The 14,500-nt window shown below is 40.5% G+C and overlaps 1 protein-coding gene across 2 annotated transcripts in view; it reads right to left on the reverse strand.

Annotated features, from left to right (window-relative positions):
* Nucleotides 1-4,677: 4,677 nt before the first annotated feature.
* The window catches only part of hnf4g (hepatocyte nuclear factor 4, gamma), a 154,160-nt gene continuing 144,337 nt past the window's right edge, over nt 4,678-14,500 (reverse strand). The window contains exons 9-10 of one of the 2 annotated variants that reach the window (XM_051929319.1): nt 11,415-11,537; nt 4,678-7,171 (exon numbers count right to left, since the gene is read on the reverse strand). In XM_051929319.1, coding sequence (XP_051785279.1) covers nt 7,056-7,171; nt 11,415-11,537 — 239 coding nt within the window. In that variant the 3' untranslated portion in view covers nt 4,678-7,055. The remainder of the gene's footprint in view (nt 7,172-11,414; nt 11,538-14,500) is intronic. The other variant, XM_028803448.2, reaches the window with a different exon arrangement.

Raw genomic sequence — 14,500 nt, forward strand, 5'->3', positions numbered from 1 at the left:
GTCTCTCACCTCGGTCTCTCTCCTCTCTCTGTGCTGCTGCAAAGCCCCGCACACCAAGCGTTCTGAAAAGTCTGAGTGAGTCTCCTTTGCCAGCAGTTCTCTCGCGGCCCGGCTGGCAGACGGCTGCGGCCCGGTAGTGGGTCGCGGACCAGTGGTTGGGGACCCCTGCTTTAAGGAATGGCTTTCTTACTGCCACGGACATTCACCCTGTCAAACCTGCAGCACAAAGTCTCCTCTTCTAAGTAGAAAGTAAGACTTGCTTTTTTCAACCTGCATTGTTAAGCTGTGCTTGAAGCTGTTGTGCTGAGAGGCGCCAATCATGCAAGATGGTGACCCTCAGAAACTTGTCTTCTGATTGGCTTGTGACTTTGGATTTGCCAGATCTCCTCCTATCAGAGTTTCTTCCAGTTTAGAATTGCCTTTGGATTCTGTCGGACACCACTGGACTCAATAACACTTTGATTTTCTTTCAATTTCTCTAAATAAAAGGCCTACACTTCTAATAGTAATACGTCTCTCTTTCATTTCATTTTTTTAATTGTCATTTTCACTAGACTATTGTCCAAGTAGTACTTCAGATGTTTTAGTAACACAGTCAGTTCCACCTCTGCTTTAAGACAGACAGAGGGTTTTTAAGTAATAAACAGAAGTTGGGACACCTGTGCAAATTGTTTGCGTCAACTTACAAGATCCCGAACTACAAGATGCCCACTGTCTAGTCTGGTGCCAACCATGACACTACATGGGGTGGCACATCTCCCTGTCCATATTTCATACTGGCCTCTCTGCCAGGTATTGTCCTTGCCCCATTCCTGCCAGGATCCTGCACATGAGTGTCGTCCATCACTCTTTGTAAGCAGTCAATTGTGACAGCAAAAGCACGGTGCCAAGTTTTATGTTAATTTATATGAAAAAAGAATAACAATAAGAATAAAATTTAGAAAAGGCTCCCCTTTTAAATATTTGTTATAGTGTGCAATTATATATTCAAATTTACTTTCTGTATGAATGTTCCCAGAATGGTGCAACAATTTCTTATTAAAGTGAAACTCAATTCATTTTCTGAGCCCCATACAGTATTTTCCCCTTCCAGTCTGGACTGGCGGCAATGGCTACTGATTTCCGTTCCACCCGATTTGTTAATTAGGGAGCCGATTCTACTGTTAAAGGAAAAATCATTTTAATTGCATGCCTCTTTCAGCTCTATCTGCAGTCTCAGTAATTGCTAAAAGTGTAACTTATTTCTGTTTGAAACTTAAGGAAGATATTGATTGAAGTTTCAGATTGTAATGGGAGTCAGTTCAGTTTAATTTTAATTATATTTAAATTGTAATTGTAATACGTTTTAGATTTTAATGGAAGTTAGATTTTAAGTTAAGTCAGTCTTTTCTAGTCTTTTATTAAACATGAGGCATAAATAGCAAGGTAGCCGACAAAGGAGATTAATTTCATACCATTTGCTTTTGTGATTTCGTTTAAAACATAAACTGTGAGAAATATGACTCAGCAAATTCAAGAATTGAGGGGTAATAATCCATCCCTGTTCTACTAAAATGTCTTTACGACACTGATATGCACACTTAAAAATAAAGGTGCCAAAGTAAGTCTTCAGAGCAATGCAATAGGGGAACCATTTTTGGTTCCTAAAAGAACCATGCATATGAAACATCCAGGAAGAACCTTTGTTTATTTAGATCATTAATGGGTTTCATAAATAACTACTGTATGTGTTAAGGCCTGTGCTGGCCAACTAAATGGTGTCCTCTGTCATCGGCTCATTCTGCCCCTAAGGCTTCAGAAAGTGCTGCTGCTGTGGAAAACATCCTGCATTGTTCCTGTTCCAAAGAAGGCAGGTGCCTCCTCACATAATGACTACAGACCAGTGGCATGTACGTCTCATATCATGAAGACCATTCAGAGACTCGTCCTGGACCATACAGTATGAGTCTTTTTGAGACCCACGCCAGTTTACCTATCAGACATACTGGAGTGGAGGATACCATTAACTTTCTGGTTATTCTCAGCTGGCATCACTGTGAGGATTTTGTGTTTTGATTTCTCAATAAGATCCCATCATCCAAGTTAAGTTGTAAACTCAGCGATATGCAGGTGGATGAGCCTACGGTGTCATGGATAATGGACAATCAGTCAGGGCAGACCACAGTTTGTGTCACTCTAGGATTGAGTTTCTGATAAGAACGTGAGTAACAATGGAGCACCACAAGGAACGGTCCCATCTCCTTCCCTTCACTCTGTATACCTCCGACAACAAATATAACACCAGGTCATGTCACTTGCACTTACAGGGTGCATTGATAAAGGGGATGAGACAGAATCTAGGAGTAAGTGTAAGAATTGTCTTCATATTAACATCAGCTAAAACAATGAACTGGTCATTGACTTTCAACACACAAAAGAGTCTCTATGTGCAGTCACTATTCAAGGATTGGATGTAGAGGTGGTCCACTCCTACAAGTACAAGTACTTTTGGGTCCACATCAATGACAGGTTGGACTGGTCTCGGATCACAGAACAATATAAGAACTGGCAGAGCAGGCTCTTTGTCCTTATGAGACTGCGTTCCCTTAATGTGGGAACTGACATCTTTCACATCTTCTATAACTCTGTGTTGGCCAGTGTGATTTTCTACTCTGTGTTGTACTGGACTGGTAACATAACTTCAAGAAAGCCCTACCGAATTAACTCTTTGAGGGCTGAATAATTTTTTTTTAAAACACCTAGTTTTCTGAAAAGCAATGGCTTCACACAGAAACCAACAGTTTGCCAAGAATATGTGGGAGGCTTGCTGCCAGGCCGTCTTCACATGGCTGGGGCAGCAGCAGCGGTCACTGTTGCAGTACACTGCTATCTGGTTTCTACCTCTTATCATTGTTAAGTAGCAGTCCTCCCTGGCGACCATTGCCATAGGCGTGTCAGCTACCTGAACCTGTTCAGCACCATGATGAGCTGGGGACCAGTCAGCTGAAGCTGAAACCTCACATTCGTTTTCAGTTGCTTGTATCAAAATCAGAGTCCAACAAGTCATAATCCAATTCAGAGAGAATAGGCAAAATGTCGTCCACGGAGATCGCTTTGATCTCTTGCCAGATGTCAGCGCCATTTTTGCCATTGTTTGTGCCTCGCTACTCACAGGAGCGCAGGAAATCTCGGTCACAACCAATGAAGCTAACTTTCCTTCTAGCAACAAGAGTCCAACTAAAACATAACGGTTGGTTTTCATAGTTTACAGTTGATTACCATCGTCAACTCCTCCTTTTGACAAAAGTCGACATCAGCCCTGAAAGAGTTAAAAAGCTAATTTAAAGGGGAGTCTCAGTTATAGGACACACTCTGGACCCCCTTGAGGTTTAGCAAAGGAGAGAATTAAAGCAAAATTGAGTGGCACTATGAACACCACTGCACATCTTCTGTCTGATACACCAACACTGAGGACTTTCAGCCAATGTGTGACTAGAAATGCTATTGGGGATCCTTTACACCAACAGCAATAGGTCTACATAATGCCTCACTCACTGTGATAGCCAAGTCAGAACTTTTCTTTCTTTTTAATTTTTAATTTTGATGTATGTATGTATGTATGTATGTATGTATGTATGTATGTATGTATGTATGTATGTATGTATGTATGTATTTAAAGAGCTTCTGTAAAACACCAAATTTCCCACTAGGGACAAATAAAGATCTATCCGGTAGTCTGCTGTCATGTGGGGAGTGTGTAGGGTTGCTGGCATACACATAGAGAAGCAGAGAGCTGCAAAAGCAGCAGGGAGAGACAAGACCTCAAGTGCATGTCTGAGGAAGTTTGAAGAAGATATGGTGAGTTCCTACTGGAAAGAGGAGTCATAGCATGGCTAGTAGCATCACTACGGGTACGATGATTGGAGGAATCACAAAGTGTCACAGGGGATTGGATGCTGAAACCCTGAGGCCTGTGTGGAGGCTATGGGGTCACCTCAAACAGCTGATCATTTGAGTAGCAGAGCGTATAGCGGAAGGTGCTTTGGAGTTGACATCCGAGTTACTGAGTGGAAAGGAGGCACTCGCTGGGGAGGAGAGGGAGTGAGCTGTGTTCTTGTTTGGTTGTTGGATTATTTTAATGTTTGTTTTTTATCTATCTATCTATCTATCTATCTATCTATCTATCTATCTATCTATCTATCTATCTATCTATCTATCTATCTATCTATCTATCTATCTATCTATCTATCTATCTATCTATCTATCTATCTATCTATCTATCTATCTGGTTTGGGTTGTCCTCTTTGAAAGCCCAGACACTTGAAAGCAGAGACAATGCTAGACGTCAGGCCCCACAGTAATGTAATCATCAATGGGACCTTCACACCCCCTCAGATCAATTGTCAATAAACTAAGCCACACAAAACTTCAAGGGGCAAACCCTGGCACAGCTCATTGCTTGTTCTCCCAGTTGTATCCAGGCCCTCCCACTGCTTGAAAGTTTCATTAAGCGTTTTCCACCTTAGTTATTTCGGCTCACAGAAACACTATTGTTTCATCGAGCCTTTGTGGGGGGAATGGGGTGTGTAAAATAAAAGTCCCCTTGCTGTGAATGGTTTCTGGGTGCGTACCTAGAATGCCATGATGGTTGACATGCCATTGACATTGGGTAAATAACATAAAGAAAATATAATTTTTGGGTGGAGTATTCCTTTAATCCTGCCAAGTGTTGTGGGCTTATATTTCCGATGAACTCTCTATCAGAGAAAACAAAACCAAATTAAGAGTGTAAGAGCCAATCTTAGAATGTTTAATGTTAATGTTAGAATTGCATAATTTCAATAAGTTTGTTATAGTTACTTAGTGACAAGTCAAGCAAAATGACTCCTTTTATTGGCTAACAAAAAAGATTACAATATGCAAGCTTTCGAGGCAACTTTATGTTATATTAAGATGTAATCATTACATCTTGCCTGAAGAAAGGGCCTGAGTTTCCTTGAAAGCTTGCATATTGTAATCTTTTTTGTTAGCCAATAAAAGGAGTCATTTTGCTTGACTTGTCACTACATCTATAACGGCTAACACGGTACAACACCCTAGTAGTATAGCTACTTAGAATAGATTATGGTACATAAAGCCTTTAACCCCCTTAAGTTAACATGAAACAGAACTTTCTTAGCTGTGTCTGTAAAACTGAGTGTTAATTAAGTCAGTTAGCATGGACTGTTAGAAAAATTTGCAATTAGCAGTCTGGAATACAGTTTTCTGTTTTTAATATGAACATTTCAAAGTTTGATCAAACTCAGAGAAACATGAAACAAGACAAGTAAGCCTTAAATAGAACTTTCTTTAAACAAGAACTTTTCATTTCTTCGATATCAATTTTTCTCTATTTTTGGGTGAATTGTTTTGCTTCGAAACTTTACTAAAAATTTTAAAACAAAGATATTTGGTCTGTGGAATTATTTGAAAACGCATCACACTACTGCCAGAACTGTTCTATGAAGTAAACTAAAAGCTGCAAACTAAAAGTTTGGTAATTTGGGACAAACGCAGCTTCAAAGAGGCAATCCACTTTTCTTTTTTCTAACATTCAAACATAACTTTATATACAGAACATTTCCTTCTACATTGAGGTTAACAGCAGTAAAAACGGTTCTTACAAACAGAAAAGAACATTTTTGATTCATTTCAATTATCTTACAAAAATATTGACTGCCTATAAAATAAGTCATTTCATTACAAATAAATTATCCATGATTTGAATATACATTTCATATATACAATTATTGAAACAGTGCATGCTTTTTTAAACTAAAAATACAAAAAAGGTTTAAAGACATACCAATGATGGGCAGTTAGAGGGTACATAAGAAGAATACCTGATAATAACAACATTAAGTGTCTTGAGAGACATTGGACTCTCCTTTGGGTGACATAAGTCAGGTGCGATGAAGCTGTGGGGCACTTGGAGTTTAATGTGTAAGACTACATTTTCAGGAATATAAATTATTAGTAATTCCACATCATTTACATTGAGATGAAGCACAGCATATTTTTTTCCTTTTATTGAAAGCACTATCTAAAAAAATGTTGATTTGATTTCTTCCTTGTTGCCATTGCTGTCAGAATAGGCTTTGACCCTAAAATAGGATTAAGCAGGTTTAGCAAAGTGAATCATGTGTTTTCAGTGTATTAATGTACATTATTTATGTTTTCAACTGTTCCTCCATAACTCAATTTTCTTGAATCCACCATTCCATTTTCTGAATTTGATTTTTCCAGGACGGTAATGGGTGCAAGCAGAAAATCGTCCATGGGCTGAATACCGTACCACTGCAGACTACGCATAACTAATATAACATAACACAACATTCAATAACATGACTCTTCACATATTCAAATTAAAAGAACAATAAATAAATCAAAGGCAATGGCGATTGCTATACTATGTTCAGTATTATTCCATATAGTTTGCTTTTGTGGACTTAATTTAATTCTTTTTCAGCCTGATTGCTCTAATTTCAGTTTGTTTCCACCATATTTATTAAACATCTTGTTTTGTTGTTTGAAATCCATAACTTCAATGTCAATGTTTGGATTTAGTTTTCCACTTCATGAAAAAAAATAATAACTGAATGAATAAACAAACACATCAATCAACACAAATGATACATTGATCGGGCAAATTTCAAGCATGTGTTTTAAACTTTAAGCAAAGAAAATCTACACAAGTAATAAAATATGATGAATAAGCATTCTTTAAGCAGATCCCGTATATGTCAATTGTAGAAGTTTGTTTAAAGCCAGTGCAGAAGTTTAAAATTCAAACTGTGTAATAATTCATTCATACATTAAAATCTAAATCAAGCATCACAACAACTTTTAAAAAATTCACATTAAATTAACAAAGGAGCATCCTCATTTGTTTTCATGGACCCAGAAACAAAGATACTGAAATTTGTTGATTGTCTGGTCTTTTGAGAAATTGTCAGCCGTCCTGAATCAGTCCAGTCCTGAGTGTAAATGGTCACAGTTTACCACTGATCCTGAGGGGGACTGCAAATATTGTTTGATCATAAGGCTTTTTGTTTGGAAAGTCCAGAGATCATCAATGGCTGAGTGGTAGGAACTTTATACTGGTCTTGTCCAGATCCCTGTGGTGGTGATGGCAATGGTGTTTCTGGTGTAGCTGTGCAAACATAAACAAGAAAAAATTAGAATAACAAAGTAAATAGAAATAGCATAGCCATGTTTGCCAACACTGCACAAAATGTATATACAAAAATTAGATGAAAAAAACGTTAAATACTTTTATTTAGCAAAAATATCTGCCAGTGGGGTAAGCAAAATTTACTTGACAAGATTTCTTAAAGTACCGTATACATTCGCGGATAAGTTCTCCCGCAGATAAGTCAGGACATGATTTTACTGTGTAATTTGTAGTATTTTATAATGTCAGTCATATAAGTTGAATGCGGAAAACTCACGCTATTGGTCCAAGAGATAATGATATGCTAACACCCACCTGAGAGAGTCACCACGGAGCACACTGCCTTTTTTTTCTATGTATTGTGCCTATGTGACCACACGGTAATACCCAAACTATTCCGAAGTGACGTTTGCACTGTTTTGTGTTTTTTGTATCTCATACCCTCATACACCTTTATCGTAAGAGCATCCCTTATCTGCGATGGAGCGTTCGATATGAACCTGGTTTTAAATTAAATGTCGTTGAAGTAGCGAAAGAAATTGGTAACTGCGCTGCTGCAACAAAATTTGGTGCATCTGAAAAACTGATGTGAGATTGGAGGGAGCAAGAAAAAAAAATTAAGTGTCGTATTTTTGAACAGGCGTATAAGTCGGGGTCTGATTTTATGATCGACTTATACGTGAGTATATACAGTAATTTAAAATATCATAAATACAATTTTTTTGATAAGTCAATAATTCTTACAATAAGGAAAACAAGATTTAATGTCATGATATGGATACTTTTTCTTGCAGTGAAGTCAGTGTGACTCTGTATGTGAGCATACAGTATGTGTGGTTCTGCTTGTGTGTTCATAGTGAACTGTAAACCTATCTAAGATTGTTTCATGGGCGGTTTCAGCAGGAGTGAGTAAGGTAACACTTTTTTTTACAATTTTACATCCCCTAAATAAACTTATCCATTTAATCCTGCCACTTCCTTATAGATGCCCGTTTTGTTCTGATTTGTTCAGAAATTCATTGATTTAGATTGCTTTCATAAAGCTCTCATTTTATTTTCTGTCTTCCCAATTTACTGATTCCGCTCATATTGATCTAAGGTTGCAGGGAACCAAAGTTGAATTTGCCAGCATTGGAGCCAAACAAAGGAAAAAACTCTGGACAAAGGTGCCAGGCATTGGGCATTGTGACTCCTTCTCACTGCTCATAGAGTCTGCAGTTCATCTAACATGCACATCATAAGTGAAGGACAGCAGGGAGGTGAGGCATGGACCCCTGCCTGGATGGAATGCAAAAGAACCGTTCAGGAGTTGGTATGGAGCACTACCAAGATGTGACACCAAAAGGATGACTGGAAGTAGGAGGAGGCCACACGCCGGATGGAACATTAAAGACTTTTGGAATGTAAGGCTGATCTGCTCAGGTCACCAAAACATCTAGATGGTGTTCTTAGAAAATAAGAAAACAAACAGTTTTGGAAGTGTCGGCAGAGGCAAAATGATAGCAGCAACAAGCCATGAAATGAATGAATGGGTTTAATTAAAAACAAGAATCAGCTTCTTATTAAGAAACTGGTTGGAGTTTAAAGCCCCAATTTAGCTGGTTATCTGTTGGCACGCTTCACCTCTCATTTCTGTTAGTCTGCCATTTAATGAAGAATACTGAATAATTAAAAACAGGAGTATTAAAGTGAAAGAAAATGAAGTTAATTAAAATGAAAACTGGTCACTGATTAGGCAGAGGGCTAGAATAAAAACCTGCGGCCCACCAGGATCAGAGTTGGACACCCTTGTACCTGCTCCTCTAATTTTGACCACACATCTGTCACGGAGCGAGCCACAGAATCTTCATGCACTGTTAAGAAGCAGTAGACATATGCAGGTTTTGCACAACTCTAGGATTTGTGATCTTGGTCTTGAAACAAGGTTTGTTATTTTAAACTTTGTAAATGCCTTAATGTTCAAACTGGCATCCTGACTAAAATGAAGAATGACGCCTTACCCAGCCAGGAGGACATAATGGAAGAACAGTGTTGATGGAGGCACAATGCGGCCAGGGTGCTTTCTGATCCCTTTCCCATTCAGGGTAAACAAATAATGGACAGACTAACTAAGGATGGAAACACAGAACAGTTCATTCCTTCCTATGAGTGATGGCAGGATCCTTCTTGAATTGTCACACTTCAGACACAAGCAGGGTTGCATGGGACGTGAAGTTCAGGAGCACAGCCCTGTTGGGGTGCCACAAGAGGGCACTGTCAATTGAGGATATCCCTGCTTTCTGCTTGACACAGAAGTGCTTTGAAGCCAAATCAAAGAAGGCGACTCAAGGCACTCAAGAGGTCAGAGTCAAGAGACAGGGGAACAACACTCATCTGGAGGACCAGAAGGAGAGGGAAAGGACTAAACATGGTCTTTACTTATGTTGTTGTGGCCATGCCAGCTTGTAATGGTTCTGTCTTTTAAAACTGAAAGACCTGTCTTTGATTTGATTGTGTCTGGGGTTTGGGACTCAGTGTTATATGGGACACAACTGTTATATGTTATTTTATTTTAAAGTATTCTGTAGAAGATATTTTGTAGGAAAATTCAAATTTAGACTTTGCAAAATTATACTTTCTATAGGCTTGATTCCTACGGCACAAGCATGTTCCTTTTTAACACATTAAGCTTAAAAAATATCATACAATATGCTGCTTTCCCTTTTAAATGAGTTTAGCACACTTCTAATTAAAAGACTAGGGGAGAGAGCGTCTGCGAAGCACTACATCTCCTGGGACGCTACAGGGCAGCCCTCCTGGGCAGACTGTGGCACCATGGATTTTCGCAGGGCATGCTGGGACTCGGAGTTTTGCATAGCCCTGTTTGGTTCTGTGGGGGCCACCAGGGGGAGCTGGAGAGCCCTACATTGGACTTTCACCATACTTGGGAGTGATTCCAGGTAATAGTGATGAGCCACCTGGAGCACTTCCAGGAGCTGAATAAAAGGAGCCACCTCACTCCATTCAAGGAGCCAGAGTCGGGAGGAAGTGGATGAAGCTTGCTGAGAGAGGAGTGGAGGCAGAGAGAAGGACAAACAGAGAAGGAAAAGACTGTGCTTTGTCTTGTGGACATTGTGCTATTGTGGGGAGCAAAGAAAGTGCTTCCCCACCTATAAATAAATGTGTGCTATGTGGCAACTTGTGCCCTCCCTGTCTGTGTCGGGTTAAAGCGGCTTTATGCGCCCCAGTGGTCCACAGTGTAAAGAAGTCATATTCATCCATATTCATCCATATTCTTAAAACACTTATCCATGGCAGGGTCACAAGGCAGCCAGAGTCTAATTCAGTAATCATTGGTAGGGTGAGCGCCTGTACACGACACCAGTCCACTGCAGGGTGAACACATAAGCACACACATCAACATCCAAATTAGCACCACCAATCCACCTAACCTGCATGTCTTTGGACTGTGGGAGAAAACCAGAGAACACTGATGCAGGCACAGGGAGAACATGCTAACATCCCACAGGTAACACCAGGGGCTTGAACCCTGGTCTCCTTGTTGCAGTGCTGTGCCAGCCTAAGTGAAATATAATAAACTTAAAACATAAAAAAAGAAATATCAAACAATATGCACAAAAATATGCATATTTATTTTCTAGGTATTTTTAATTCCTGATTCAAGCTGTTCCCATTAAGCAGCAATCTGAAAAGTCACATACAACACAAGGTGGGCACAATGGAGAACCTTTTTACCTTTTAATCTATAATTACACAGCTATGTGACACACAAGCTTCATTTTTTTTGTTTATATTCCTGCTGTGGGAAGCCACAAGACTGCCTTGTATTCCCAAGGTTGGCATATCACTGATGCCACAATCAAGTATGCCATGTAGTCTGATTCCAAATGGTACCTTTAGGGAAAGACCCATCTGGAAATTCTACTGATTAGAGCTTCATGACAGCGTGAACACCACAAAAAGAAAGTCAGACAGATGTTTGTGCTCCAGCAGCCGGCATCATTATGAGCACATTACCAAAGACCCTGAAAAGGCAGGAAATCTTCTCTTGAAATGCTAACAAGAACTTTCAGAGAACTTCATCCACAGGGACCAATACATTGCCAACGAACGAGCCCTTGACAGCACTACAAAAAGAATCAATGCCGTATTGAACGCTGATTGTTAAGTGTCCTAGAATCTAATAAGGAAATATAGAACAATAACACAGAAAATAACTCACAAATCTGTTCAGCGTGGACAGGCGCCGGTATTGTACTCAGTACAATGGTGTGGCCTGTTACAGGATCCTGGGCCAGCTGAGGATGCACTGGGTGATGCAGATGAGCTGTCTCATTAACTGACCCTGTAGAAACAAAATCAACAGCAGAATGTTAAACAAATTAAACCTTAGGTACTTTTTAAATAATACAGTTCAGTTCTTTATATGCAAAAGTGTAACAATGTTAAAATTATGAGGCTCATGCTGTTTTAATAATGATGCACATTACGTCATCTATGTGGTCAAGAGATGAACCCAAATAATCCTGTTTTAAGGTGGATTAGGCAAGAAAAAACTCTGCAGGGGATTCCATAAATGCTCACACCGGGTCAGTCTGGAGTCACCACCTTACCTAACAGGCACCTCTTAAGTATGTGGAGGAGAAGTAGAGTAACCAGTGTCATGCATGTGTGTCTGTTGATCAGCATCCTGACTCATCTTGGGTTAGCTGTCCCACTCTGGAACAAGAGGAAGCACTGTCGTTAACGCTATTGTCTGTTTCTTTCCCTACAGCCAGGAGAAGTTGTCCAGTGAGAGCAATTGACTCCGCCACTTCCAGTCAGGGGAATATAAAAGCAAGATGCTTACAGAAGGTGGCGTCTCATTCTGGACCCCTACTCGGGACAGAAGTAGCCTCACACCAGACCTGACCTACTTCATGATTCCCTGGTGTGAGCAGTTGATGTTTTGCTATTGCGCCATTGTGCACTGTTTTTGTTTCAAATCTCAGTTTGTTATTAAACACGAGTGGCACCCCAATATTTCTCCAGTCCAGTTGTCATACCTCGCAAAACCACTGCAGAGAAAGCCCCAAACAAACACGGAGAGTGACAAACTGTGACTTTTGGCAGTATCCTAGTATCTGGTGCTGCATAGGACACACATGTATAGCTGGGCACAAATACTCATCCAGACCAAGTTAGCAGTCAGCAAATCACCTGACTGAAAAAAACAGAGAGCGGACATGCGGTATCATTTTATTTTCTAAACAGTAGAATATTTTTCTTAAGAGCTGAAAAAAACAAAATGCTTCCCAAACATAAACATTTACCATAGTGTTTAGCTTATTGGATTATGTATGATGATTGGATTGTGTGGCACATGAGATCTTTTGTATTAAGTACATGTTATTAAATTATTATATAACATGTTACATGTTATGTTATTATTATGTTTGGATACACAGGACATTTTGCAAAAAGACACAGGAGATTCCAAAGAACAGGATCAAATTATGTTAGGCACAGGGACAGCTATAATAAACTCACAACCTCTGAGTAAATGGATGCTTCAATGACATCTCACATCTTTTCATTTTGGATGCAAGGACTTTTTTTGTCATCTGGATGAATATAAATAACCAGCTGTGTAAGCCAGTGCTGTTAAAAGGCCGGGGTCCTTAGAAACTATTGAAATCATCAGAAAAAAAAAATGGAAATGTAGAGATGTCAGGTAATTGAAAGGAACTACTCTGGGCAGCTCTCTCCTGGGAGGTCTCGTTTTGCCGACATGCTTGCATCGCTTGTGCATTAGCAGATAAGCGACTTTGTCTTTTTCAGAGGTTTCGTTTTGCCAACATGCTCGCTTCGCTTGGGTATTAGTGGCAGGAGGAAAAGTAAAAGGGATACCGTTTTGTCAATGTGTTTGCCTCGCTTCTTTATTAGCGGCTAAGCGAGTGACTCTTTCTTCTGAGGTTTTGTTTTGCCGACGTGGTCGCCTTGCTTGTGTTATTAGTGGCTGTAACAAAAGGCGCTATATAGGCACCTGACCCAACACAGATGGACACAGAGGCACGTATGAACCAAAACCTTTATTTTTCTTCACCCGTGGGCGCACGTCTTCCCCGTGACCCACAGGCAATACACAGTCCCAAAGCACTATTCCACAACACAACAATCCTTTCTCTCCTCTACCACCACTCCTCCTGAAGCTTAGTCCTCCTCCTCCCAACTACGGCCCCTGAGTGGTGGTGGCTGGCCCTTTTATAGCCCACCCGGAAGCGTTCCAGGTGCTTGACCACCTGGACCTAATTGCACTTCTGGGTGGGGCTGAAGATTCGTCCAGCCGGGCTGCTGACTCCATGCAGCTTCCCCTAGCGGCCATTCGAGCCCCCAACTAGGCTATGGAGAACTCCATCTCCCATGGAGCCATGCAACAGGTTGGGGGATCACCGTCCGCCAGGGAGGCTGCCACCAAGCGTCCCGGGGGTGGTATTGAGCTGCCCATGGTTGCTCCCCCGGAACAGATGCAGCAGGGGCGTCCCTGCCGGGCATGGGACCCGGCTGTCCGCCACATGGCTAAGTGAGGTTCTGTTTCCTCAGAGGTGGAGCCCTTACCCCAACTTAGCTTATATATAAAGCTTATATATAAACGTCTACACATGGAAGTGTGTGTGTCTGTCTGTCTGGCCCGGAAGTGAGAGGTGGAGTTAAGGTTAAGGTTAAATAAAGAAACCTTAACCTTAACCTTAACTCCACCTCTCACTTCCGGGCCAGACAGACAGACACACACACTTCCATGTGTAGACTTTATATATAAGCTTTGCTGGTTAAGTTTGCAGATGATACCAATATGATGCTAGGTGGATTTACAGATAACCTAGAGTCCATTGAATCACTACAGAGGGACTTGGATAGCATCTAGGTTTGGTCATATTTGCGGCAGATGAAATTTAATGTAAGTAAATGCAAAGTATCACATGTGGGAAGTAAAAATGTTAGGTTTGAATACACAATGGGAATTCTGAAAATTGAAAGTAGACTTTATGAGAAGGATTTAGGAGTCATAGTGGACTTGACACTATCAACTGCCAGACAGTGTTCAGAAGCCATTAAGAAGGTTGGCAGAGTGTTAGGTTATATAGCGCCCTGTGAAGTACATGTCCAAGGTGGTTCTGCTCAAGCTTTATAATGCACTGGTGAGGCCTCATTTGAGGCATGTGTGCAGTTTTGGTCTACAGGCTACAAAAAGGACACAGCAGTACTAGAAAAGGTCAGAGAGAAGATCAACTAGGCTGATTCCAGGACTACAGGGGATGAATTATGAGG

Source organism: Erpetoichthys calabaricus, chromosome 6, assembly GCF_900747795.2.
Source record: "Erpetoichthys calabaricus chromosome 6, fErpCal1.3, whole genome shotgun sequence".
Taxonomy (NCBI): domain Eukaryota; kingdom Metazoa; phylum Chordata; class Cladistia; order Polypteriformes; family Polypteridae; genus Erpetoichthys; species Erpetoichthys calabaricus.